We start from the raw sequence: 27,885 nt of genomic DNA, 5'->3' as shown, positions 1-27,885 counted from the left end.
TATGGGTTCCATGTTTCACATGCAAATAATGATCTTGTAGTTAGCTTTCCGAGTTAATCTTTATCAACTTTTGTTTCACATTTAAATTGAAAATACTTATGACCTATGCCACAGGGATTTGGCCAGACAGGTGCCGCACCCGCGTCGACGCGACGCGACGCGGGTGAGGCCAACCCGACCATGGGTGCGGTCAACGCACCCAGGGTCATTTTGGTCCATTTTTTGGATTTTTTTTTTAAAATTTTTTTGCCCTATGAAATGGGCTGCGGAATTTAAAAAAAAAACGCAGACCCCCCTTCTATATATATATTATTTTTTATTTTGCCGCACCCCCGCACCCAAGGTTTTTGAAAGTGCTGCACACCTGCACCCGCACCAATGTGACATAGCTTATGACATCAGATGACTTTCCATTGATGATTTGAACTGAATATGAATTTCTAGTGATCAGTTAAAAGGTGACTGAATTTCTAGTAGCAGTTGTCAAGCTAACACTTCAGCAAGTTAAGAACCAAAAGAAAGTGTACCATGCCATGTACTTAAAAGGTGATTTTTTTCCATTGGCTAATCAAACCGGGACCTGGATTTCATCAGTTTGTATTGCGCAAGAGTATCTCCAACAAATATATATTGACTTTTGCGAATCATGCTCTTTTAGGTGGACCCCAAGAAATCACAACTGATAATATGACAAACGTGTGCTCTTGGTGCTATCAGCTTGCACTACAATTTAAGTATAGCGGCAACATGCAGCCATATTATTGACTATGTGCAGTATCAACTTCACAGATTGTGGTGGTAATTATGCATTGTAAATTAAAAAATGTGCACTATATTTGATACATAAACTATAACTGGCATTTCAAAGGATAATATTTATAAGTGAGAGGTCTATTAAAGTCCATTCCTTCTAGAGGAAGGCTAACAGCTTTGCTGGCTGGGAACTGTATGAGCCGAAACTTCCACCTAGATTTTCAAAATTGAGGGTGAAAAAGCATGGTATATATGAACCAAGATGTCTTACAGTGTTGGTGCTTCCTTTATCACAATCCTACTTTAGAAATGAGGAAAAAAAAGGTTCAGGAATTCGGGTTGGTTATTCTGGAAGTTTTGAGAATAAATCCTAATATGGAATGCTAAATACCTGCAGTAATGTGGAGAGTTCAAATGAAGTGACTCCATATTAACTTTGCCATGATATTGAAATTCATGCCCAGTTGTTTTGAGGTCAAATTTATGTTGCTGCTTTTGTTGAACTTTCAGAAAATAGTTGAATGCTTGTTTCCATTGCATGTTTTGTCTAAGAATGAATCTTCTTAGATCATTTCAGTTTATCTGTTTATATCAAAATTATCGGAAGTGCCATAGAGAATGGGGAAGCGCGCTTTCCCGAAATGCGTTTCGGAAGCTCAAAACGTCGTGCTTCCGAAATGTCCTGGGAAGCGCAAAAAAAAATTGGGAAGTGCGCTTCCCATTTAGGGGAAGCACGCTTCCCCCTCTCTTCTCTTTTTTTTTGTATTTTTTTTTCGTTTCTCCCTCGCTTACTAGGTCGCTTCCGGTTCACTTCCTAGGTTGCTTCTGATACGATTCCTGGTTCGCTTTTAAGTCATCCCACGCTTCCCACTTCCTAAAATTTTGAAAGTGCCTCGCTTCCCTCTCCCGCTTCCTCGATTGGCAACTTTGGTTTATATTTGAGATTCCTTCTATTCACTCCATAAAATCATTGCCTACTAATAGACGTGGACAAAGTTATCAATCAGTATAGTAATACCATGGTAGAAATCATGAATAATCACATATTGGAAAATCAATCCACCCATGTGAATATGCAGTACTGCAATCTCACAATCCATAATTATTTTGTACAAATAAACAGGAGGCATTCATATCCATAGTACTTATGAAATGTCAAACTGATGACCAAACAAACCAAGATGTACTGTCTAAACAGAATCTAGCATGCAAATCATCTCTGATCATGGTAGCTTTCCGATTTCCATCTGTTTGATCATCATTCTTTTGCTTGTTCTGGTAACTGTGACTTGTGGTGTGAAGACTTACCAGTGATGGCCTTTTTCACTTTCCCAATTGAGTGCTTCACCTTTGACCCAACAGTTGACAAAATGTTGTGTTTCTTATGTGCTGGCTTGTGCTCTGTATCCTTTGAGGCTTCTACTATAACTGGTGCATCAGAACCTGTTTCCTCGTGTTTATGTTCTTCCTCATCTCTTTCTTCTGCATCTTTCTGTCTATGCACAAAATCTCTTTGAACTGAAGCCATCTTGTCATCTGAAGAATCATTTTCAACATCTGATGAATGTTTTTCTTTGATGAAGTGTTCTTCCATCTGCATGTTTTCTTCCCCTGATGTCATCTGTAAATTTGATGTTTGTGTTTGTTCTGACACATTACCTACAATTTTCAGTTCTTCCGTTGCAGCCTTGGTTTCGGTCTCCTTCTCAGCATTATTAAATTGATTTTCTTGTTCATTTTCTACATCTGTTCCATCTGTAATAGTTTGCGCAGTTTCTCCAGGCTTCTTAACTTCTGGTGCATCTTCTTGTTCTGTGTCTTTAACAATGGCTTGTACAAGACCTGGTCCTTCAACTGCAGTTTCTTCTTTTTCCAAAATGTTGATCCTGAAGCTGCTGTCTGCACCTGGTGTTCCTCGAATGTTCTCATCATATGCCAAGTCAGGGGTTGAGTGAAGCTTTTCTTCTCTTATTTTATCAGACTTTTGGAATGATTTTTCTATTTTCGTAACAGATGAAGCATCTGTCTGTGTGCATTTTGTTTCTTCTGATATTCGAGACTTAATTTTTAGTTCCTCAATTGCATCACCTGTTTCAAGATTTTTTGTCAATGCTTCAGAGTGCATGTCAAGCTTCTGGTCGCCTGTTTCATCATTCTCCACAGTTGTCACAATTTCCCTCTGTATATTGACTTCACTTTGGAGACCAGTTTTGATGTGTTCACTTTGACTTTGCATTTCAGGCTCAGGCAGAACTCCAGGTGGCATCTCATCTTCTACATCTTTCAGGTTGCTTCTGTCATCTGATGTTTTTTCTTCCCTAGAAGTTGTCAAATCAAGAAACTCTTCATTAGTTGAATGGAGACTCTTGATTTCAGCTGGTAAATGAGAAGCTTCTAGAATATTTACATCCTTTGCTTTCCCTTCTTGACTGCCACTGTGAGTTGTTGCCTGCATTATTGGTGATGGAATCTGCGATTTATCATCCTGTGGAGTGTCATATTCCACTTTTTCATGATACTGTATTTCAGTCACCAAGTCTGAAACTTCCCGCTGCTTCTCAGTTTCTATTTGCAAGGTCTGTTGAACTGGGGACTGTGTGGCAGGCATATACAATGTTTCATCATTTTGCGAACCTTGAATTTCTACATTCTTGCTTACTCCAATCCTTTCACTACAATATTCTTCATTTACTGAAAGAGAACCTTCTTGAAGTGTCTCATTGTTTTTGTTGTCATTAATTTGTGACTTCATTTGGGACTCGGGGGAAAATAAGTAACTGGAGCTTTCCTCACCTATTGAGGACTTGGATTCAACATTGCTATTCACCTTGGTTCTTTCCTGTATCTGTTTGTTAGACTCCAAGCTGGGTTTTTCTGCAACTTTTTCTACAGTTGAACTCTTGGTGAGTATCTCCTTGCCGAGGTTCCTTTCTACAGCTTCTTCATCTTTCATAGGCTTTTCTGCAACTTTTTCTACACATGAACTCTTGGTGAGCATCTCCACATCAAGGTGCCTTTCTATAGTTTCTTCATATTTCAGTTTCATGATTTCTTTAACCATATCTCCGACCTGCTCTTCACTTGCAACCTCTTCTGTTATGTCCTTGCTCAGGCTTTGCACGTCCATTTCATACTTTTCTGGTGGCAAATCGCTGCTTTCCTCATCCTTTGGGATCTTAGACCTGATATTGGTGCCATCATTTGCACCATTAGGTTCATGAATTACTTCTTCAAGAGCTAGATTAGAGGGGCTTTCTAGCACCTCATGAAGTTCTTCATGAGATATTTCTTTAGTTGAAGCATGTGTAACTGGCATAACATTCAGATGGCTATCTGGATTCTCCTCCTTGTCTAGATGACTGATATCTATGCTCTTTATTGAACCTGAATCACTCTGACTCTTCTCTTTGGTTAAATCAGCAGCACTGTCAAGATCCTTGCTCTGTAACTCATTTCCTGAATCTTGTGTTGTCTCTGCTGCTTCCTGTGCCAAACATACCACAGCTGGTATTTCATCAACTTTCGAAATTTTATGTTCTTCTACATCTATGATGTGATGAATCTGCTCCGCAGACATTGAGTTTGGTGCTTGCTTGATGTTGCAATATTCTTTTGACATGACTTCCACAACTGGCTCCTGTTAAATAAAGCATCAAGGATTTGTTTGAGTGTCATTGTATTGTTAAATAAAGCATCAAGGATTTGTTTGAACTGTCATTAGATTTAGTCTATATATTCTTTCTTATGAATGTATACTAGATTTGTTGAAAACAGGAACAAATCTTCATTTTATGAAAATAATGATCTGACCTGAACCATGAAGCACAGGTTATTATAAGCCAATTCCTGTTAAATTCTTTGCAAACTCGACTAAGCTATGTTTTCATATGGGTGGGAGTGCAATAGGAAAATGAACATGAGGATACACTTTCCCAATCTTTTTTTGTTACACAGAGAGAGATGTTGACCATTTGTGGTTGGGCAACATTTGAAGTTAAGGTTGTTGCATGGAGGCTCTTTGAGAATGCAAATGTACGAGAAAGCAGTTTGGAGATTGCAAGGACTACACTGAAGATAAATACCCATATACATTTTTAGTGCCTGTTATTATATGTATCCTTGTGTTTTGTAGCTACCCCCCCACCCCACAAAAAAAAATGCTAAACAAGTAATTTGGCTGATGTTTATATTTTGGTTGATTTTGTTAAAAACTGTTATTTGCTTGCAGTAGTGTATATCACTTAAACAAAGAATCATGCAAAAATAAACTAAAAAGTAAAGGTAAATATATTTAAATTATTTTTAAATGTTTATGACTGCATGCTTACATTGAGTGTAGAAACAATTGCAGTACTTTTTCTTTTTTTTCTTTTACCTCTTCTCTAGTTTCCGCTTCCAATCTTCCTCCTAGCTCATTCTCCATTCCATCATCATGTACTCCTTGTCTAATTTGAGCCTGTATGATCAGGACTTCTATGTATTTTTAAAGTATCACAAGCACACATTTATGCACATGAACACACACATATTCTGCATGGTACAAATGAACACAAAGCATCTCTTCTAGGACTTTGTCTGAACACCTTTGGCCTGGGCAGGGGCTCTTCAATATCTTTTTGTTTAGTGGTGGTTATCACGTTTTTAGTAGTTGTTTTCCTTTCAATAACACTGAAGATAAAGAAATTTTGCGTGACTAAGGGTATTTATCTCTTATCTTTATTGTATTTTTCCTTTCTTGATAGGAAAGCTGAGGGATAGCCCCTGTTGGGACTCAAAACTGAGAACTCCCCACAGTTAAGTTAATCTGATTCTACCAATCCATACTATCATGCTGAATCCATATTTTGGTTTTTCCCCCATCCCACTGTTGAGGGCTGTTTTCACCACCCTAGGTAATAAGAGAAAGGAAAAGTCCTATTTTTATATATGGAAATCATCCCCAGCAGCTTTTTCAGCCCAGCTGTTGTACAACCTTCATTGAGAAAGAGGTAACACCCTTGGGATATGTCAGATGTTTCTCTTTCAGTATTTTTGTGGGGCTAGATCAATCATAGCCAACAATTTCTAAGGCCTATTTGTTGGCAGAGTCAACTGACTTAACTATTGTCAAGTTCAGAAGCTAGGCACTCATAGACATAATGTAGAGAAAGGAAAGAAAGAGGAGAGCAAATCATAAAACGATACTCTTATGATATTGTTTCTAACCTCGTCTGCGGTTTCTGCTTCTTGTTCCTCTTGTAATTCTTGCAGTTCAACATTATTTCTCTCAAAATGTGGTTGTTCAAGTTGAGCCTGTGTGACATGTATATCTATGCATTAGTAATTTTATTGATGTCAGCACTGCATTTTGTGGTAAAAAAAGGTACAATGCCTATCTTTAAGGGGGTGGTGAATTTTGATAATGTCATATTACATAACACACGGTAACTGAAGCACATAAATATATGCTATGCATTTTTAGGTTTACAATTTGTTGCCTTGTATTAGAAGTCATGTCTATGGCGCTTACATAAATTTATAAGGGTAATGCAACTAATGTCTAAAAGTCGAGCAAAAAAATCACTATGCTTCCACATGTCAAATTAATAAAAAAGATGGAGACATTGGAATAATCTGCTTCAATTTTTACACATGGAAACAGAAAACTTTAGGACCTTCCTTTCCAAATTAGCTGCAGATTCATAGATAATTTTTGAATTTAGAATAATATGACGCTTTTTTGAAAATAATTTTCTAGATAGAGAGAGGTCTATGAAGTTTATGGAGCTGCTAAAGTTAATTTCTTTCATTGCTAACCTATATAAATACTGTTAAGTTTATTGAGGGTGACCAGACTTGGTCAAATTTTGAGCCACTGCTAAAGACCATGATCCTTCTAACTTCATATGTGCACATTCATACACCTGCATATCTTTTACCTCTTTAGCTATTTCTGCTTGCAGTCTTGCTTCTACATCACCTTCAGTTCTGTCAACTTGTATCTGTTGTTCAAGTTGAGCCTATGTCAAGATTTTTATGCATTAATTGTGCCCATGCCAGTATTGTTGTATGTTGTATGAAAAATCAAGTGTCCCTTCAGGAAACAAGCACTGAATTGCTAACATCCGATTCCATGATGCATGGGAGCTAGGGGTGCACAACGAGCCGAGCTAGCCCGAGCTTGGCTCGGGCTCGATTAAACTCGGCTCGGACTCGTCTGGGTAAGTAAACGAGCTGAGCCTAAACAAAAGCTCAGGATCGTTAAACATAAATGAGCCGACTTTGATCAACCATTAAAACCCGATTAAGCTCGGTTTGTAGTTGTATAATGACAAATATTAGAATATGTATAATTTTTGTTTCGTAAAAGACACAAAAAGTGGTTTCACCCAAGTGGTTAGGCCTCTGTTCACTTGTGCGTGAGGCCTGGTGTTCGAATGCTGCTATTTAGGCTTGTTTGAAAAACACTTTTTGAAACAAATCATCTCTGCTCGAGCTGAGCCGAGTTAAGCTCTAATTTGAGCTGAGCCGATTTTGTACATTGGATGTTCAAGCTCGGCTCGAGTTCGAGTCGAGCTTGAACACATACTTTTTTTAACGAGCCGAGCTTTTTGAGCCTAAGCTAGGCTCGAGCCTGGCTCATGTTCACCCCTAATGGGAGCAACATAGCAGCCCTATTTATGAGAGAGTTCTCTGCTTACCTCCTCCATCACTTTTCTCACTTGTGCTTGTGAACTCTCTGCTTTGACCTCCTCCATCACTTCTCTCACTTGTGCTTGTAACTTGATTTCTGTTTGATCTTGTCCAAGCTCAACCTGCAGTGATGTAAGAAAATTAGTAAGTGCCAAATATTCAAGCCTATATGTGGAGAACTAAAAATAACATAAAGTGATTTGGTTTAGTTGATTCTAATTACTAAATTTGATCTGAGCCAGGTCTGCATACGCTGCAGGTTAGCAATCCCTGCCTGGTCTGAGTCGGTCAAATAGTTCCATTTAGAAATAGGTTCCAATATTGTTTTGGTTTTTGTAATAAGACCAGCCATCTCTGGATGGTTTGGTCAGTCTTCAAGGCAAAAGTGATAATGTTTTACATTATTGTTGTGAGGATGGAGTCATGCAATACCAATTCAGATGCTGATTCCTTGTGGTTGTCATCTCTGCTTTCATTTTTCTCTAAATATTCTTCAGCATTTTTGAGAATCTCTTCCTTTTCTGTGGTAATGGTCTTCTCAATGTTCACACTACGATTAACTGGTTCAAGGCTTTGTTTTGTGGGCTCCACAGCAAATGACTGCTGGAGACTTTCATGTCCTGTTTCGTCCATCTGCGAGCTTGCATCCACAGAAGTTTGAGAGATTAGTGAGTCATGGTTAATCAAGTTTCCATCTTTTGTAGTATCCACCTTTTTTTTCTTGCTCTCATCACTAATTTCAGAAGGCATCCTACCAGTCCCAAACTCTGGAGCTTTTTCTAGATTTTCACTATCAGTATCTTGTTTTTCTTCAGATACAGTTGTTTCCTTTTCATCATACATATTTTCATTTGCATCATCCTTTGCAGTAACATGCTCTAAAATTTTGTCATCATCTATATCTTGCTGGATCTTTGCTTTGACAACAAAGTCGGTGACTTCTTTTGGCCTTACAACTTCTGTTTGTTGGATGATTTGAATTGAAGTCTCTGAAAGAGAGTAGTCAAGGTTAGGTTTTGTAGTTTCCTTTTCTTGAGATTGCCTTTCAGAATCCAATCCTAAGGCTTCTGCTGGTTTCTCTGTGTATTTTTCTTGTAAGATCTCTTGAACTGAGTTTGGACTTGTAGAAAAAACACTTGCATGTTGCTCAATGTTTCCCTTCTCTGTTCCTTCTACTGTTTTAGTTTCTAGGTTCCCTGTTACATCTTGTATCTCATGAACCTTCCCTATGAGCATCAAGTTTGAAGTGTTCTCGAGCTCCTGACCATCCATGTCCTCTTCTTTTTCTATAGTTTCCTTTGTGGCAGATAATGTGTCTTTGGTTTCCCTATCCATATTTTCATGTTTAAGTGTCTCAATTTCTGCAACTTCTCCTAGAATCTCCCTTTTAGATGCCAAATCACGGGCTTCTGTTAGAATCTTTGTGCCTTGTATCTGGGAAACTTCTTCAATCAAATGTTGTTTGGAAGATAAAGCTTCAATGTTCCTTGAGTTTTCTTCATCATTTGGCACTTCTTCCGTTTTCTCCACTGGAACAGTTGGTTCCTGAATCTTCTCATCCTGCACCAAGTTGGGCACATGCTGAAGTTGCTGATCTTCCACTTTGAGCTCAGAGTCACTTACTAACTCTGCTGTTTCCTGTTTCAATGATAACACATCTTCATCATCCTTGAAAGTTTCATGATATTTTTTGCTTGCACTAAAAAATTCATGATTCTGCTCTTCAAGCAATGATAGCCATGCTAATTCAGTTTTCTTGTTTTCTGTGATGATTTCACCAACTGATTCTTGTGTCAAGAGGATTTCATCTGTTTTTCCCTTTCTATCAATAGGCTCAATATCTATGTTGTTGCTTGCATCAAGGATTTCATAGTCTGACTCTGGAAACGCTAGGATAGAGTTGTCAAGCTTTTTATTTTCTGTTTTATCACTAGATACACCTCTTTCAAGTTGTGCTTTGTCGGTAAAGACATCCAGTGAACCAACACTTTCAGATTCATGACTCTTCTCCTCAGATGCTGATAGAGGTGCTTCAATTTGCTTGTCTTCTGGCAAGATTTCTACTGCTGAATCCTGTCTTAGAAGGACATCACTTGACTTGTCATCGATACTTATAGTCTCGATTTCTCTGCTTTCACTTGCATCATGGATTTTATCTTTTGGTTCTTCAGACACCAGAGTTGTGTAATTATCAATTTTCTCATCTTCTATTTTGTCATGAGATGGACTTCTTTCAAATTGAACCTGTTTGACATGTACATCAAATGACTCAGTATTCCTCAAAAGATGAGAGAGATATTAAAGAATTTTACGAGTGACAAAAAACAGGTCATATTGGATGTAACCTCATAACAGTATTTGCTCAACACCCTAGTGCATCCAGATAAGCACTATAGATGGCCACATTATGTCTTGAGCACCACCCTTATAATTTTCTTACGTTGCTTGATCCTGGATCATTAATATGTTTATTGTTTGTCATATTTGATTATAAAATAAGTAGAGTTGCTTCAAGCTTGAGTTGCATAAGTGTAAATGTGTAATACATAGTTTATAAATCATCAAATCCGGAATGAGTTGGAATATTCAATTAGTTTAGACTCTTTCTGGATTCAAATCCTTCCCAGTTTTGTATTAAATTGGGAAGGAACTGTTGATCTCTTGGTTCAGGCCATGAAAGGAATAAAAGCATCTCTTTAAATCAATTAATTTTGGTGCAACCCCACTTTGTTTGGGCTAAGTCCAAGTTGGTTCGATATTGAACCAGGTCAGACTATGTCTGAACATCAGAAATTATTTTAAACATGGGACTCAGCCATGTGAAGTTGAATAGGTCTTTCTTTAAACAACTTACATGATCTTTGTATTGTTTATTAACGATTGCATACCAGGTCTACTGCAGGCTTTTTGGACTCTTCCATTTTGCTTTTGTCATTCTGTGTGCTTGCTTCTTCAACATTCTCAAGAATGAGTTCCTCTTGCAGGATTTTTTTATCATGGTTTTCACTATCATCAGTTGTTTTAAGGTTCTGTCCCATTGCATCTTCCTTAAGTTTCTTTTTTTGGACTCCTCTTTCAGCTTCATTTATTTTTAAGCCTGTATCCATAGAAGCTTGAGTTGCTAACAGATTATTTTCTTCTTCTTTTTGGGCTTCTATCTCTGTGTTTCTGGTAGTCTTGATTATTTCAGAAGTTTCTTCTTCAGCATCTAGTTCTGAAGATTTTACTTGCTCCTCACGATCTTCTACTATTTCATGATGTATGCTTCCCTCTTCTGCTGCTATTGTGAAGCATGACACCTCTTGGGGCACTTCATGTTTTGGATTGTCATGTTGTAGATCCTCTTGAACCTCCATTTTGGATGCTAAATAAGAGTTTTCTTGCTTCTGTTCTGCCACTTGCAAGGTGTCTTGAACTGAAACCTTCTCCTCTTGCATAAGCTCCAGTTTAGAGGACCCTTCTAGCAAACCTACCTGTTCTTGCAAGGTCTCATGTTTGGTGGTTGATGAAACATTCTCATTATCTTCTTGTTCTAATGTTTCTTTTATTAAATCTGTTTGCTTTTCAATTTCTGCTTGAGTGACTTCCTGAATTGAAGCTTTTTCTTCCAGAATCTCCTCTTGAAGCTCCAAACTAGAAGACTTGCTTGGCTTGTCCATGTGTTCTTGTAAGATATCTTCAACTGAAGCTGGGGCAGCAGATGAAACACTAACATCTGTGATATCCCTCTCGACAAGATTTTCAACACTCTTTATTTTTACTTCTTTGATAATTGAATCTTCTTGCTTCTCATCTTCCTCGTGTGGTATGTCTTCAACTGCAGTTGTCTCTTCTGAAATCTCCTTTTGTAGCTTTAAGTGTGAGCGCTCTAGCTTTTCCATGTGTCCTTGTAAGATCTCTCTGATTGAATCTTGTACGGCAGATGAAACACCCACATCTATTGTTTTCTTCTTGAGAAGCTCCTTACTACTTTCTTTATTTAATGTTTGTTCTCTTGTATCATCTTGTCTCTTGTCTTCCAACTGTTGGAGATCATGAACTGCCTCTGTTGGGATCTCCTCTTCAAGCTCTAGGCTAGAAGAAGCTGCTTGCTTCTTTACATGTTCCTGTGAGATAACATCAAGTAAATCATGGTTAGTGGATGAATATGAGATGGTTTGATGCCTTATGTTTAACTGGCTGCTGTTAAAATAAAACATCAAGGATTTGTTTGAGTTGTCATTATATCTAGTCTATGCATTCTTGTTTACAACTCTAAATGTTGGCTTCTATCGAGGACAGGAAAAATCTGCATTTTATGAAAATGACTACCTGATTATGCTTCCATATAGGATGGAATGCATTAGATAAAATGAACAGGAGCATACACTTTCTATATCTTGGTAGATACATAGAGAGAAGTATTAACCTTCTGTGGTTGGGCATCATTTGAAATTCAGGTTTCTGCATGCAGGCTCTTTAGATTGCAGATGTACGAGCAAAACATTTGGGGGATTGCTTGTAAGGGCTATGCACACATATGCATACACATATGCATATCCAGGTTCTTTTTTAGTGCCTGTTATGATATTCCTGCTTGTCTTTTGCAGCTAATCACTTTGGAAGAAAAAAAACTAACAATAAATTTTGCTGTTTTTAATATTTTGGTTGATTGTATTAAATCTGTTATTTCCTTGCAGTAATGTATATCAATTAAATAAAGAAGTATGCACAAATAATAATAAAATATTAACTTTTTAAAGTTCAATATATTTAAATTATTTTTAGATGTTAAGTGATGTAAAGTGGCTGAAATGTTAAAAAACCTAAAATTTCATATATTTCTATTATCTAGAGTGACATCAAATCTCTATGCTGCATTTTTACCTCAATGATTGTGCAAACATTTGCAAATTTTCATTTTACCTCTTCTCTAGTTTCTGCTTCCAATCTTCCTCCTAGCTCATACTCCATTCCATCACTATATACTCCTTGTCCAATTTGAGCCTGTAGGATCAGGACTTCTATGAATTTGTAAAATATCACAAGCACACGCAAATGAATAAATGTATCTATGTATGTATGTATGTGTATATGTATACACACACATATTCTTCATGGAATAGATGAACAAAGGCATCTTTCTGGGACTTTGTCTGAACGCCTCACCTCGGCAAGGGCATTTCAATATATTTTCATTTAATGGTCGTCATCAAGTTTTGTTTAGTAGTTGTTTGCCTGTGCAAAAAATAAAAGAGGGAGACAGAGATATTGCCTAACCAAGAGTCTTTGGCTGAGAACCCATTGCAGCAACCCCCCCCCCCCCCCCCCCCCCAAAAAAAAAAAAAAATGTAATTTCAACTAATCCAGGCTATCACATTGAACCAATATTTTGGTTTTTTTTTTTTTTTCCATCCTACTATGGGCTGTTTTCACCATGCATAGGTAGGTAATAAGAGAAAAGAAGAGCCCTCCTATCTTTTGCTAAAGGAATCATCCACAGCAGCTGAGTGAAAGAGAAAATTTTATGCCTAGCTGTTCTGCAATCTTCATTGAGAAAGAGGGAACATCCTTGGGCTATATAGATGTTTTTTCTGTAATTTTTTCTAGACTAGCTAAGAAAGAAAAGAGAAGAGAGAAAATAATAGAACAATGTTCTCACAATATTGTTTTTAACCTCCTTTGTTGCTTCTGCTTGTTGTTCCTCCTGTAGTTCTTGCGGTTTAACTTTATCTCTCTCAAAATGCTGTTCTGCAAGTTGAGCCTGTGTGACATGTATATCTATCCATTAGTAATTTTATTGATGTCAGGGTGAATTTTGTGGTGAAAAATGATAAAAGTTCCTCTTCACTCTTTTAAGAAAGGGGCACTTAATTTTTCTAATGGCATATGGCAAAAATCATGGTAACGACAAACACTCATATATTCTATACATTTATAGATTTCCAATTCATTGCCTTGTATTGGAAGTCACTGCTTATGGTGCTTACACAAATTTGCAAGGGAACTAAATATGCTACCATGTGTTAGTTCAATATAAAAGACGGAGACATTGGAATAATCTGCCTCAGTTTTTACACACGGAAGCAAACAACTTTGGTATCTTGCTTTCTAACATAACTGCAGATTCACATGTTACTTTTGAATTTACAATAATATGAAGCACTTTTTCGAGAAAGATTTTCTAATTAAAAGAGAGATATGAATTTTATAGATTTGTACTTACCCTTTCTATTTCTAACCTATATAAACCACTGTTACATATAGTAGAAGTTTGTTTGAGGTGATCAAACATGGTCAATTTTTTAGCCATTAATAAAGACCATGGGCATTACTAACTTCATATTCACTATAGGCCATACACATCCACATCTTTTACCTCTTTGAATATTTCTGCTTGCAGTTCTGCTTCTACCTCATCTTTAGTTCTCTCACCTTGTATCTGTTGTTCAAGTTGAGCCTGCAGACCATGAATTTTATGCATTAATAAGTGCTCATGCAAATAATGTTGTTTTTTATTTAATAGATATGAAAAACCAAGTAATTCCTTCAGGAAACAAGCACTAAACTTTTCCTGACATCACATTTGGTGATGTATGGTAGCAACATAACCCCATTTATAAGAGCGAGTCCACTCTTTTTTCTACCTGGACCTTCACTGGACTCACTTGTGGCCATGGCTGACTTTCCTTTTTTATCAAGATGTGTGCTTTGTTCAACCATAGGCTTTTGATGTCATAAAAAAGCAAGTATTCATCTATTTGTAGTGTATTTGCATGCTTTCCTTGTAATGTTCATGAGAGTGAGTCATCTGCTTTTACCTTCTCCATCACTTCTCTGGCTTGTGCATGTAACTCTTTTTCTATTTGACCTTGTTCAAGCTCAACCTGTGCAAAGTAAGCAAATTAGGAAGTGCCAACTATTCATGGTCATTGGCAAGGAAGTAAAAATAACATAATTGATTCAGTTGATTTTGACGAATGAATCTGGCCTGAGCAAGGGCTGCATACATTAGAGGTTTGCAATCCCTGCCTCATCCGAGTCGGTCAAATAGTTCTATTTAGGAATAAGTCCTCACTTTTTTCTGCTTTTAATAATAGGAACCAGCCAAGTTAGGATGGCTTGGTTCGTCTTCAAGCAAAGGTGCTATCATTTACACTTTACTATGTAGATAGGGTCATGCAATACCAATTCAGATGATGGTTCTTTGTGGTTTCCATCTCTACTTGCGTTTTTCTTTGAGCATTCTTCAATAAATTTGGTATTATCTTCCTTTTTGGTTGGAATGTTCTTCTCACTATTCACAATATTATTAACCATTTCTAGACTTTGCTCTGTGGATTCCACAGTGGATTGATCAAGATCCTCATGTCCTATTTCATCCATCTGCAAGCCTACATTCACAAAAGCTTGAGAGATTAGTGAGCTTTCATAGTTAATTAAGTTACTTTCTTTTGTAGTTTCCATGTCTTTATTCTTATTTTCATCACTCATTTTGGAAAACATCCTACCAGTCCCAAATTCTGGAGCTTTTTCTAGCTTTTCTCTATCAGTGTCTTTTCTTTCTTCAGATATGGTTCTTTTCTTGTTATCATCTGTATCTTGATCAGTCTCTGCTTTGGCAATAAAATCAGAGGCTTCCTTTGGCTTCACAATTTCTGTTTGTTGGGTGATTTGAACTGAAGCCTGTGAAAGAGGTACAAGGTCAAGCTTAGTCTGTGTGATTTCCTTTTCTTGAGTTTGCTCTTCAAAATTCAAGTCTAAGGTTTCTTCTCGTTTCTCTGTGCATTGTTCTTGTGAGATCTCTTGAACTGAATTTGGATTGTCAGAAGAAACACTTGGGTGTTGTTCAATGTTTTCTTTATCTGTTCCTTCTGCTGTTTTAGTTTCTTTATTCTCAATTTTATCTTGCGTCTCCTGAACCTTTTCTTTGAGCTTTAAGCTTGAAGTATTCTCAAGCTCCAGCCCATCTGTCGCATCTTCTTTTTCTGCAGTTTCTTTTGTGGTGGCTGATGTGTCTTTAGCTTCACTATCCATGTTCTCATGCTTAAGGGTCTCACTGTCTGCGGCTTCTCTTGGAATCTCCCTTTTAGATGCCAAATCATAGGCTTCTGCCAAAATCTTTGTGCTTTCTCTCAGGGAAAGTTCTTCAATCAAATCATGTTTGGGAGATAAACCGTCAATGTTCTTTCTTGGGTTTTCTTCGTCATTCAATACTTCAATTTCTATTTTCTCCACTGGACCAGCTAGTTTTTGAATCTTCTCATCGTGCACTATGATAGGCACATGTCGAAGCTGTTGATCTTCCAATTTGAACTCAGAGTCACTTAATGACATTGTTGCTTCTTGTTTCAATGATAACAAAGCTTCACCATCCTTGAAAGTCCCATGAATTTTTTCACTTTCATTCAAAAGTTCACCTAGCTTGTCATTGGTACCTGTGTCCTTGATTTGTTCTTTAGACACTAGGATTGAAGAATTATCAATTTTCTCATCTTGTATTTTTTCATGAAATGAACTTGTTTCAAGTTGAACCTGTTTGACAAGTATATCAAATGTATCAGCATTCCTCAAAAGATGAGAGAAATATCAAAGATTTTTATTAGTGACAAAGAAAAGGCCATATTGGACATAACCCAATGACTATTTTCTCTTAAGTCCCTCACACAAGTGGCTGTTGACTTGTTATGGTTGTGCCACCAGTTAAGCACTATACATGACTGCACTATGTCTTGTGCATCAGCCTTCTGATGGTCTTATGTTGCTAGATCCAAGGCCATAAATATGTTTATTATTTGATGATAAATAATCCAACGAAAAGAAATAAAAGAATAAAAATGGCCCAATTTGACTTTGATTGCTTGAGAGTAGATTCTAGTTCGAGTTGCACTAATGCAATAAATAGTCCATAGGCCATGGAACTGGGAATGAGTTGGAATGTCCAGACTCCAGACTCCAAATCAGTTGACAACGTGCTAGGATTTTAGATCCTTCCCAGTTTTGTACTGAACTGGGAAGGAATGGCTGATTCTCCTGGTTCAGACCATGAAGGAAATCAGGTCATAGCCCACCTAATCCAATATGGCTCTTTATAGCAATTAATGTTGGTGTAACCCCACTTTGTTTGGGTTGAGTGACTTGAGTCCAAGTTGGTTTGATAATGAACCAGGTTGGACTATGTCCCCAACATCTGAAATTATTTTGCACATGGGACTCAGCGAAGTGAGGTTGAACAGGGTTTTCTTTAAATAACTTGATCTTTTTATTGTTTATTAACCATTGCATACCAGGTCTGTTGCAGGCTCTTCGAGCTCTTCTCTTTTGCTTTTGTCATTCTGTGTGCCTTCTTCAACATTCTCTGGCGTGAGTCCCTCTTTTAGGAATTTTTTGTCATGGTCTTCACTATCATCAGTTGTTTGAAGACTCTGTCCCATTGCATCTGCCTCGAGTTCCTTTTCTCTGACTTTTCTTTCAATTTCATTTATTTTTAAACCTGCTTTCAAAGAAGCTTGAGTTGCTAACAGATTGCTTTCTCTTTCTTTTTGGGCTTCTATCTGCATGTTTCTGAAAGTCTTGACTATTTCAGAAGTTTCTTCTTCAGCATCTAGTTCTGAAGATTTTGCTTGCTCCTCATGATCCATGTCTGCTCTTTCACCATGTATGCTTTCCTCTTCTGTTGCTATCATGAAGCATGACACTTCTTGGGGCACTTCATGTTTTGGATGGTCATGTCCCAGATCCTCCTCTTGAACCTCCTTAGGTGCTAAGTAAGAGTCCTTTTTCTTCTGTTCTGCAACTTGTAGGATGTCTTGACTTGAAGCTGTCATTTCTAGAATAAGCTCCTGCTTAGAGGACTCTTCTAGCAAACCTATATACTCTTCTAAGGTCTCTCCAACCAAATCTTGGGTAGTAGATGAAACATTCTGTTTGTCTTCTTTTTGTAATGTTTCTTCAATTAAATCCCTTTGCTTTCCAATATCCACTTTGCTGATTTCTTCAATTGAGGCCTTCTCTTTTGGATTCTCCTCTTGAAGCTCCCAACTAGAAGACTTGCTTGTCTTCTCCCTGTGTTGTAGAATATCTTCAGCTGAAGCTAGGGTAGCCGATGAAACACTAATATCTGCCATATCCTCCTTAATGAGATTATCAGTACTCACTATTTTTAGTACTTTGATAGTTGAATCTTCTTGTTTCTCATCTTCCACATGTGGTATGTCTTCATCTGCAGTTGTCTCTTCTAGAATCTCCTTTTGTAGCTCCAAGTGTGAGTGCTCTAGCTCTTCCATGTGTTCTTGTGAGATTTCTCCAACTTGATCCTGGATGGTAGGTGAAACACCCACATCTGTTGTCTTCTTCTTGATAAGCTCCTGATGACTTTTTTTGTATAATGTTTTTTTACTTGGGTCATCTTGCCTCTTGTCTTCCAATTGCTGGAGATCGTGAAATATCTCTGTTGGAATCTCCTCTTCAAGCTCTAGGTTAGAAGAAGCTGCTGGCTTCTTCACATGTTCCTGTGAGATAACTCCAAGTGAATCATGGGTAGCAGATGAAATATCTGCAGTGTTCTTGACAAACTCTTCACCAATTTCTTTCTGTGCTTTCGCTTGTAGGATTTCTTGACCTGAATCAGTCTTTTGACTCTTTTCTAGAATTTGCTCTTGAAGCTCCAGTTTATAGGCTTCTGCTAGTTTCTCCACATGTTCTTGTGATGTCTCTTCAACTGAATCTTGGATAGCAGATGAGATGCCGACAGTGCTCTCCTTCTCAACCAGCTTCTCATTGCTTTCTTTATTTATTACTTCTGAAATTGAATCCTCTTTATTGTCAACTTCCACTTGTGGGATGTCTTGAACAGTAGTAGTCTCTTCTAGAATCTCCTTTTTAAGCTCCAGTTTAGAGCAATCTTCTAGCTTCTTCACTTGCTCTTGTAATATCTCCCCAGCTGAATCACAGGTAGCAGATGAATTGTCTTTCTTGACAAACTTCTCACTGTTTTCTTTGTCTAATACTTCAGTTGAATCCTCTTGATTGCAAACTTCTACTAGTGAAATATCTTGAGTTGAATCAATCTCATGTTGAATCTTCTTCTGGATCTCCAAGTTAGAGTCTGCTGCTAGTTTCTCCATAGGTTCTTGTGGTCCCTCTCCAACCAAATCTTGAATAGCAGACGGGATACCAATATCTATGCTTTCCTTCTTGACAAGCTTCTCACTGCTTTCTTTCTGCATTACTTCCACTATGAAACTCTCTTGCTTCTTGGATTCCACTAATGGGATGTCTTGAATTGAAGACACTTCTGGAATCTTCTCTTCGAGAACCAGGTTAAGGGACTCTTCTAGTTTCTCTTCAATTTCTTGTGAGAACCCCATACCTAAACCTGTAGTTTCCTTCAATGCATTTCTTGTGAGATCTCCACCTAATTCATCTTTGCCAGCCACTTCATTTGAATCTTGAGAAATTTGGGAAACAGCAGTGCTTATACAATTCAAGGGTATAGCTTCCTCTGTGTTGTCACCGTCTATGCTGCTAGCGTTTTCAAGGGATTCTTGTCTTTCTTGAGTGATGGATAATGCATCAAACTTCAGTTTTGTGCTTTCTTCATTTGGACTTTTTGCTTCATGATTCCATTCTTCGGTGTCCAATTTAAGAGCCTTCTCCTGTTTGAAACATTCTATTCCTTTATTTTCTGTGCTGCTTTCTATTGTCTCCAATGTAATGAGTGCACTGTCATAGACAATTTCAGTTTTTTCATTTTTATCATGACAAGTCACATCTGTTTCAAAGCTCTGATCTACAGGCATCAATTCAGGAACAGTCGTGGCTTCCTCACCTGTTATTTCATCTTTATGCTGGGATTCTTCAATAAAATATTGTGATGCACCATATGATGTCTCTTGTTCAATGGAAACTTCTTCTGTATTGTTCGTCTCCTCATTGCTATTCTCTTTATACACTGTCCTATTTCTCTCATCAAGGTCTTCATTGACCTTTTCTTCTTCATGTAAAGTGCTGTATATTTCTGCCTTGTTAACCAAAATTGCAATTTCTTGTTCATCAGAAGTGCTGGTAACAATTGATTCAATTTTCTCCTCCTTGACTGTGGGTGTATACATTTTCTCAGAATCTGTGCCTTGTGATACAGATATTTGTGTAGCAGGTAAAGCAGGAGAGTTGGTTTCAGATGGCACTTCATCTTCCAGAGTATGTATTTCTCTGTGCTCATCCATGTAAGAAATTAAACGACTTTGAACATTTGCTGATTTCTCTTCTTCAGGCACTGCCTCAGAGTCATCCTTAGGTTTTTCATTGTCTTTGACGAGATGCAGCTCTTTCTTAGTTTGTGCCTGAATAACAGATTCAGCATAAATAGTTATGTCCTTGAAATCTGCTTCATTTGGATTCACGCACTGTGTGGTATCATTTATAGAGCTAATTTCATAGTCCTCAATGCGACTTTGAAGATTCTTTTCTTCAGATGCTGGCTCAGAGGAGACTGGAGGTTGTCTGCTGTCTTCTTCAACAACTTGCAAGTTTTGTTCACTTTTCACATGTATAATAGATTCAACATGAACTACTTCATCTAGGATGCCTCCTTCATTTGGACTCATACACTTCATGCTATCATTTACAGAGCTGGTATTGTAGTTCTGGGTGCTACTTCCGGGATCCTGTTTTTCAGACACTAACTCAGAGGCATCCTTTGTTTTTTCACTAACTTCAACAAGATTCAAATCTTGCTCATCCTGCACTTGCAGCTCAGATTGAGCCTGAATTGTCTCGACCCTCATGTCTTCTTTGTTTGGATTCTGCATGTTATCAAGTGCAGAGCTTTCACAGTTCTTGATGACAATTTCAAGGTTTTTCTCTTCCAACTCTAGTTTTCCACTGTCTTCTTGAGGCAGATGAAAGTCTTGCTCAGTTTGTGCCTGTGTAACTGATTCAACAGGAATCCTTTCATCTTGAATATCTTTTTTATCTTGGCTCTCCTGTTTTATGCTATCATTTAGAGAACCAGCTCCATTGTTTTGCTCCTCAGGTACCATCAAGAGCATTTCTACTTTTAGCTTCTCATAATCATTTTCTGCTTTCTGGGTGCTTTCTTCTTCAGCTTCTTGTTTAATGTGTCCTCCATCATTGTTATAATCAGTCTGACCCTCTTCTCCTGTGAAGTCATCTGCAGGGATCTCACTGTCATCAATATTTTCAAGTTTGTTTTTGTCAGATACGAAGTTAGAATTTTCTTCATCCATTTGACAGCTTGTTCCATCTTCATGCAAATTGTTTCCCATAGAGGGTGGGGAAACAGGATTACCATCATCCTTTTCAGCTTTATGTAAGCTTTCTTCTTCAAGAGCCTGAGTAACAATGTTGTCTTCATTTTCATTTTTCAGGGATCTCTCCTTGCATATGTATCTGTCATCAGTCGTAATTTGTGTCTGCTCCTCAGCTGCTGCTTCAGCAACATTGTCAAACTTCTTGATTTCTGCTTCCTCTTGATGTGATGGTGCCTCTTCTGTTGGAAGAGTTGCATATGATGCATCTTGCTCATTCCCTTGCTTTTCGTTTTTCTCTAGGACCTCATCTTCCATGCTTGCACTGGTTCTGGGAATTGTTTCCAGAGCCTTCTCATTGGAAATTAGCACACAATGTTCATCTTCTTCCTGTTTTTCCTTGTCTACCACCTCTCTTGTTGAAGCCTGAATGGCTGACAAGTTGACCTCATCTGCCTCATTGTCAGCATCCCTACAGTTGCTAAACTTTTTAATAGATAGTTCTGTTTCTGAAGATTGAAGATTTTGTTGGAGATTTCCATCATGTGACATTGTCATTTCAAGAACCTGTTCTTCAGTATCCAAATTCTGCTCTCTCTCCTGTAATTCACCATCTTTTTCATCACTCTCTATTATAATCTCGACTGTTTTCTCTTGGACAGGTAAAATGATGATTTTTTCAGAGCTTTTGTCAGTGTTCTGAGGCACTGGTTGATATGGAATTTCTTTGCAATCTATTCCATTTTTCTTCAAACTTTCTTCATCAATAGCTTGTAGTCCAGTTTGCAAGGTACCCTGTTCAGTGAGAACTTCTTTCTCTCTCATGCCAGCTTCTCCTGAGTCATATTCTTTTGGTACTGAACTGATGGTTCCAGCAGATTCTTTGAAAAAACTTGTTTCTTTTTGCTTGACACTGTCTTCTGTTGTGTCTTCAACAGATGCAACATCCAGGTCACCATTGGTTCTTTCTTTTTCTATTTCCAGGCTTCCTACCATGTTCTTGTTTTCATCAATTGTTTCTGGCCTTAGAATGTCTGTAATTACTTTGGAGGTTTCCTCATTGTGAGCCACACTCTCTATGTTATATTGCTTTTGAAGTTCTTGAGGTGTCTGTTCTTCATATGCAAATCCTGATGCTTCTAAATTCCTTTTGCATGTTGCTTCATCTTTTTGTGTGTCAGTCCCTTCCGTTGGAAGATCGTCAGTATTTTGACTGGTTGGATTTTCTTTGATAGATTGTGCTTCTTCCTCGTTGAGGTTTTTGTGTATATCACTAGTTTTGACATTCTCCTCTACACACTCAGTTTCTAAGGCTTTCTTCAACTGTCCATCTTGTATGCTCATCTTTTGTAGGCTTGTCTCTGTTGATGGCTGTTGGAGGCAAAAATCATCAATTTCCTTGTCTAAATTCTTATCGACCTTTGTCAACTCTTTTTCTGCAACATCATATGTTTCTGCACCAGTCTCCTGAATTTGATCTTTCTGTAAAGGTGATTCCTTGTGTGATGTTGCATCTGGTAAGGCAGATATGGATTGTGCTTCTTCCTCATTGAGGTTTTTGTGTATATCACTAGTTTTGACATTCTCCTCTACACACTCAGTTTCTAAGGCTTTCTCCAACTGTCCATCTTGTATGATCATCTTTTGTAGGCTTGTCTCTGTTGATGGCTGTTGGAGGCAAAAATCATCAATTTCCTTGTCTAAATTCTCATGGACCTGTGGCAACCCTTTTTCTGCAACATCATATGTTTCTGCACCAGTCTCCTGAATTTGATCTTTCTGTAAAGGTGATTCCTTGTGTGTTGCATCTGGTAAGGCAGATGAGCAAACTTCTGCTGCTTCTTCACTTTCGCGAGTTTCTCTGTTCTCACCTCTATCAGAGGACATGCAGCTATCAATCACATTTTCAAGGTTCTGTATGTTTTTGCAACTTGAATATTCAAATGAAGAATTATGTGGTTCCTCAAAGTACTCACCTTCTGCTTCAGCATCTTGTAAGCTCTTCTCTTCTTTATCCTCTGTATAGAATGCAGTGTCGAGCTTCTCATTTTCCATCTTGTCTCTGATGACTGGAATTTCCTCTTCAGTAAGGATCTTACCCTGATTGATTGTTTCAACATTCTCCTCTTCAGACACAGATTCACTACTGTTGTTGAATTCTGTGTCTTTTGGTTTCACTGCATGTAAGCCAGGATCTGATGTTTCAAAAATGTGTTGTTGCAGTTTTTTTAAAGGTTTGCCCATCCCTTCATCTGCTACTCTTCTGCTGTCTTCAAGAGGCTGTTTATTAAACACCATGTCAGAAGCTTTGTTTGTCTCATCATCTTCTATTTCACACTTTTCTTGGCTCACCCACTTCAGGTTTTGCAAAGAAGATGAGTCGTCTGTGTCCATGTTCTCTCTTTCATCTTGTTTTTCTAGTGTGGGATTCTCAGACACCAAACTAATTTCTTTGTAATAATTTTGTTCTTCATGTAATCTGGACTCTGCTGTTGCATCTGGACTGGAAGGCCCAACATCCTTCAGTTTCTCGTCTTCCAAATTCATCTGTTCGATTTTCTGACTGGTGTCAACTCCAGAATATTTCTCCTCAGATCCTTCATCTCTTTTCATATTTTGCAGTAAGTTTATTGGATCCACTGAATCCTGTTGGAAGGATAATGAACTGATATTTTCCTCAAATATTTCTTTTGGGCCCTCTTCTTTTCTGATCTCACTGTCATTTTGCTTTCTATATGTCAGGTCAGAGGGCTCCACAAGGTTGTCATCTTCTGCTGTTGCCCACTGGCCCTTCTCCATTGAGGTCCCTTTGACAACTAAACTGCTGAGTTTCTCATCTTGCATCCCTGCAATCTGTGGAAATCCATCCGCTGAGATCTCAGATATATCTGCTCCAGGTTCCTTCTGATCTTTTTGTATTTGGGCCTCTGTTCCTGGTGCCTGCTTAGTGGCTAACACGGAGACATGAATTTCTTCTTCTTTAGTTTCTTCCAAGTTTATATCCAGAGTTTCTGATGGATCACATTCATCAGCACCTACAACAGAAACCAATTTTGCTTTTGAAGGTGTTTTATAAAAATCATCACCTTCAAAATTTTTTTTGTCTCCTTCATTTCTAAATACTCCTGTACTGATCAAAGTTTCTGCTGCCATTACTTTTTCATTCGTCTCAACTTGTACCTCTTTCAAATTGATGATTCCTTCAGCAGTTTCTGCAACAGAAGCTAAGTCAATGGAATCACTTTTATTAGGTGGAAAGTTCTTGATTTTCTTGTCTGGATTTTCTGTTGTTACTGCTGATCTTGGATCTGAAAGCATTTCATGGAACTTCTCACAAGCTGAGTCTTTATGAGTCGGTTTTTCTTCATTTTTCTGCCAAAAAAGATTGTGTAATTGAAAACGATATTTTTACCTTCAGAAACATGAAATATATTGTAGAAACTGTACATATATCAGTAGCAACTGAAGCTATGGAAAACAACTAATAAGTCCCATTTAATTTCATTTTCCATCTTGGAAAAACAGAAACTGGCCAAAAAATGAAGATTACAAGCGAAAATGGAACCTAATGTTTCTCTTCTTTGTACCATGGGATAATAACATTAATCTAGAAAAATATGCTGAAATCATCGTACATATGGGAAGAAAACAGAAATACTACTATTGAAGGACCAAGTGGCTTCCAGTGCACACCTTTAGAGGATTGTTCACTGACGATATGATCTTGCAATCTGTTTCTCATAATGATTGGAAGTGTTCATGATATTCATGAAGATTCAGTTAAGTGATAACATTTCGTGGTAAATTTCTGCGAACTAGATTCAGATAATTCAAAATATTTCCTGGTAAACTTCTGCAAACTAGATTAAAATAATTCAAAATATTTCCTGCTAAACTTCTACAACTAATTTTTGTTTTGTGTCTGTGGTCAAATGAAATAGCTGGTACCTGTACTGGATCTGGTAGGATCAGGGTTTGGTAACAAATTAAAGGGTCCACTTAACTATCTGGGTTGGATCCATGAAGTCCGGTTAGCATATGGAGCTGCCCGGTATGGTTTATAAAATTTCATACCAAACCCAAGTCCGACCCAAGTTCCAATTAAGATATGCAAACATAAAAAGTATTATTTTACTGGGTATGGATCAGGGCTGGCTTATGTAATCCTTATGAGACCTGGGTATTGTTTTTCCTATGGAAGATCTGGTTGGACCTGGGCCTGGACCCAGTACCAGCACCTCTTAGTTGGATCAGGGTCTAGACCCACCAGATTCTGGCAGAGGTCCGATCTCTTGGCACCCTTAATGGCTGGACTGTTAGGTTGCAGTATCAAAACCAAGTGGTCTAGGGTTCACACCTCACAGGGGTTATCTCCCCAGCTTGCTTACAAAAAGAAAAAAAGGTTTTAATTTGTTTCTCGCAAATAATTGAAAGCATCTGTGATATTCATGAGTGTATATACCACTAATTTGAAAGCTCAACATGCTAAAAGAACAGGAGATGCTTATTTTACTTCCTTTTGGGTATTTGTTGGTTTAATCAGAACTCTGTAGTCCATGCATTCTTCAGATATTTTGATGGAAGGGAAGAAATGAGGAAAGCAGTATCTGTTCTATTATATAATTGGAAGAGTTCACAATGTTTCTGAAGTGTAAATTACATGAAAATATCTCTTAAAGGATATGCAAAGCAAATCCACTAATGGTACATAGAAACCTATCAGGAGGCATGGAAGAGGCAGATTAAGTACTTCAATTTCCACTTCTCTTTCAGCAGTTCTTGAGAGCAAACATGAAAGTGACCAATTCTGAACTTCTGTTCCATTATACAGTCTGAAGAGTTCATGTCATTAACCATGATGTCTACACCTAGGGAACTAATAAATATTGATTGTTTTGCACTGTATACAGTAATCGATAACAACCATAGCAGCAGTGTTTTAATTTGCCTCATGAATAGAAGCAAATTGTGTGTACACCATTTTCTTCTTCCTGTTCATTCTGAATCCGGAGAAATATGTGATATATGCAAAGTGAAAGCAATTAAATTCTGAAATTTAACAATTTTCCGTTCAACTTTCATTTTATTCCAGTGACTGCTATACGAGATGACAAGTTCTTTAACAACAGTGTAATTTAATCTGGAAGCAATGTGTTCTGATTGCATGATAGAAAATATTATGGTTTCAGTTTCTTTCTTTTAAATTTTTTGTCCAAGGAATGCTGGAAAAAACTAACTTCTTAATTCTGTATGTTAAGTACTCTTACGCTAAAATTAACTAACCAGACATATCTATAAACATGGAATAGATTTTTCACATCCATGAAAGCAAAACAAATGATTTTTCACATCCATGAAAGCAAAACAAATGATGATTTTGCTTACCGTTTGAGGAATGATTTCTGGAACCACTGTTTCAGCTTCCATGACTTATGCCGCAGTTCTTCAGATCAGTACACTGAAATAAGTTGCTGAGTCTTCTTCAAAGTAGAAAGAGACTTGAACTTCAAGAGAAAAGCAGCCGTGGCTCAGGCTGACTATTTTTCATGTCATTTCAAGAGATGGAAGCTCATCTAACATAGAATACAACATTGATAGCTGCTAGAATAATACTGCGAAGACAAGACTGGACGCATATTATAGTTTTCATGTAAAAAGAGCTGTTATTCTTTTCATTTCTCACAAGGTGTTTGCATTATATTATTATTGCTGATATTTTACAACAATACCCATGTTCTTATGTTATTCAAATACCCATTTGTTTTTAATTAAGTACCTAGATGACCGCTATATCAGAATATTTCTTCCAAACCTTTGGAAATGACCAAACTGTCCCTCTGATGCATGGTCTACATGTTCGCTCCATGAAATCCTTTAAACATGTTACCTGGCTCAGGTGCATCCAATAAAGCTCAAGTGGGGCCTCTGCTGAGTCAGTAGCGACCACAATTGCCTGCCTGGCAGAACGTACGGCCTTAGATTTTTGGTGATTTTCTCAAGTTAGGATATCTTGATAAGGCTCAAGAGTATTGTGTAAGTGTGCATCCACTGATTTCTATACATCAAGTTTGAACCAGGATTAGGTTTGCTTATGGATATCTATACTCTGGTTTCATGCCTTTAATATCTATCTGATCATGTTACTGCGGGTCAGGAGCAGGGCAACTCAGTGGTTATAGTAGCATGGGACACCAAAATACATAATTGAGAACACATCAGTGTTATGGCGATTTCCTGTGAACAGGAAATTTTAAGGTGAACTGTCTATTGTAATGACGCAATCACTGAAGAAATTAAATTTTTTCAGAGTGGTATTGTTTGGCTTCACCTGGGACATGGCGTTTTGGCTAGAATTAGTCCCACTAAGCATGTCTGAGTCTGACTGGCAAGTGATATACATGTACACCGTTTTGGTGTGCTTACAGTGTCAATGGGTTGAAACTTTAGGTGCGAGTTGTTTTGACTCAATCTGACACTATAAGTGTGATCTACATGTTTTGTTTAGTGAGGATCAACCCTTGGATTACTGGATTCTGATGTGTTAAAATGTATTTCTGGCAATTCCAAAAATAAACGGTTGTAAATATTTTAATTAAAAAATGTTTTTTTTTTGTTGAAAAGCCACAATCCAAGGGCTATCCTTGATAATTAGACCAATCTTAACACATCCTCAGTGTCAGAATGAGTCGAAACAACTCACATCTATGAACTATATATATATATATATATATATATATATATATAGAGAGAGAGAGAGAGAGAGAGAGAGAGAGAGAGAGTGCACAAGCGTTATGTCTTTGTCTTGTTTCCCCCGCCCGTTCTTAGCAGAAGAATTTGGGATAAAAATACAAGGCCGCCCCTTGGCCCCCACACACGAACAAGTCAGGTGCAAGTTGCTTGGTATACAAACAAGATGAGAAAGCCAACCCACCTTTTTCATTATTGGATTAACAGCTGCCCTATCCGAACACCCGATTCAGCAAAAAAATTGGCCGAATCGGCCTCTATCATTTTTTTATGATGAAGAAATCCTCAACGAGAACCAGGTCACTTAATGGGTCTGCCTCCCTGCAAGGTAAAACTCCGAGTTGAGGACACGAGCACCCAACCTTATGTGCCCCAACAATATATAATAAAGCAACAGCAGCCCCCAACCTCTACTATTTTATTTTGTTAAGTGCCCGATTCGATCTGAATCGATTAAAATCTA

At 37.7% G+C, this 27,885-nt stretch overlaps 1 protein-coding gene across 11 annotated transcripts; it reads right to left on the bottom strand.

Annotated features, from left to right (window-relative positions):
* Positions 1-1,799: 1,799 nt before the first annotated feature.
* On the bottom strand, positions 1,800-26,352 carry LOC149827032 (uncharacterized). 11 transcript variants are annotated; one of them, XM_090019122.1, is made up of 15 exons: positions 26,061-26,352; positions 16,692-24,047; positions 14,916-15,939; positions 14,593-14,798; positions 14,226-14,291; positions 13,784-13,864; positions 13,067-13,168; positions 12,331-12,411; positions 10,314-11,531; positions 7,858-9,669; positions 7,434-7,547; positions 6,672-6,734; positions 5,959-6,045; positions 5,129-5,209; positions 1,800-4,390 (listed from the first exon to the last, which is right to left on the bottom strand). In XM_090019122.1, exons 1-15 carry the CDS (start codon positions 26,100-26,102, stop codon positions 2,012-2,014), a joined length of 14,712 nt encoding a protein of 4,903 aa, XP_089875248.1. In that variant the 5' UTR covers positions 26,103-26,352; the 3' UTR covers positions 1,800-2,011. The 11 variants fall into 11 exon arrangements, with proteins under 11 accessions (XP_089875248.1, XP_089875251.1, XP_089875249.1 ...); XM_090019125.1 differs by lacking the exon at positions 5,129-5,209; XM_090019123.1 differs by lacking the exon at positions 6,672-6,734.
* Positions 26,353-27,885: the final 1,533 nt, after the last annotated feature.

The sequence above is a fragment of the Nuphar pumila genome, chromosome 10 (genome assembly GCF_984573655.1).
Source record: "Nuphar pumila chromosome 10, dmNupPumi1.hap1.1, whole genome shotgun sequence".
NCBI classification, from domain to species: Eukaryota; Viridiplantae; Streptophyta; class Magnoliopsida; order Nymphaeales; family Nymphaeaceae; genus Nuphar; species Nuphar pumila.
The sequence above is the reverse complement of the archived record's forward strand: the minus strand, read 5'-3'. Positions and strand labels throughout refer to the sequence as shown.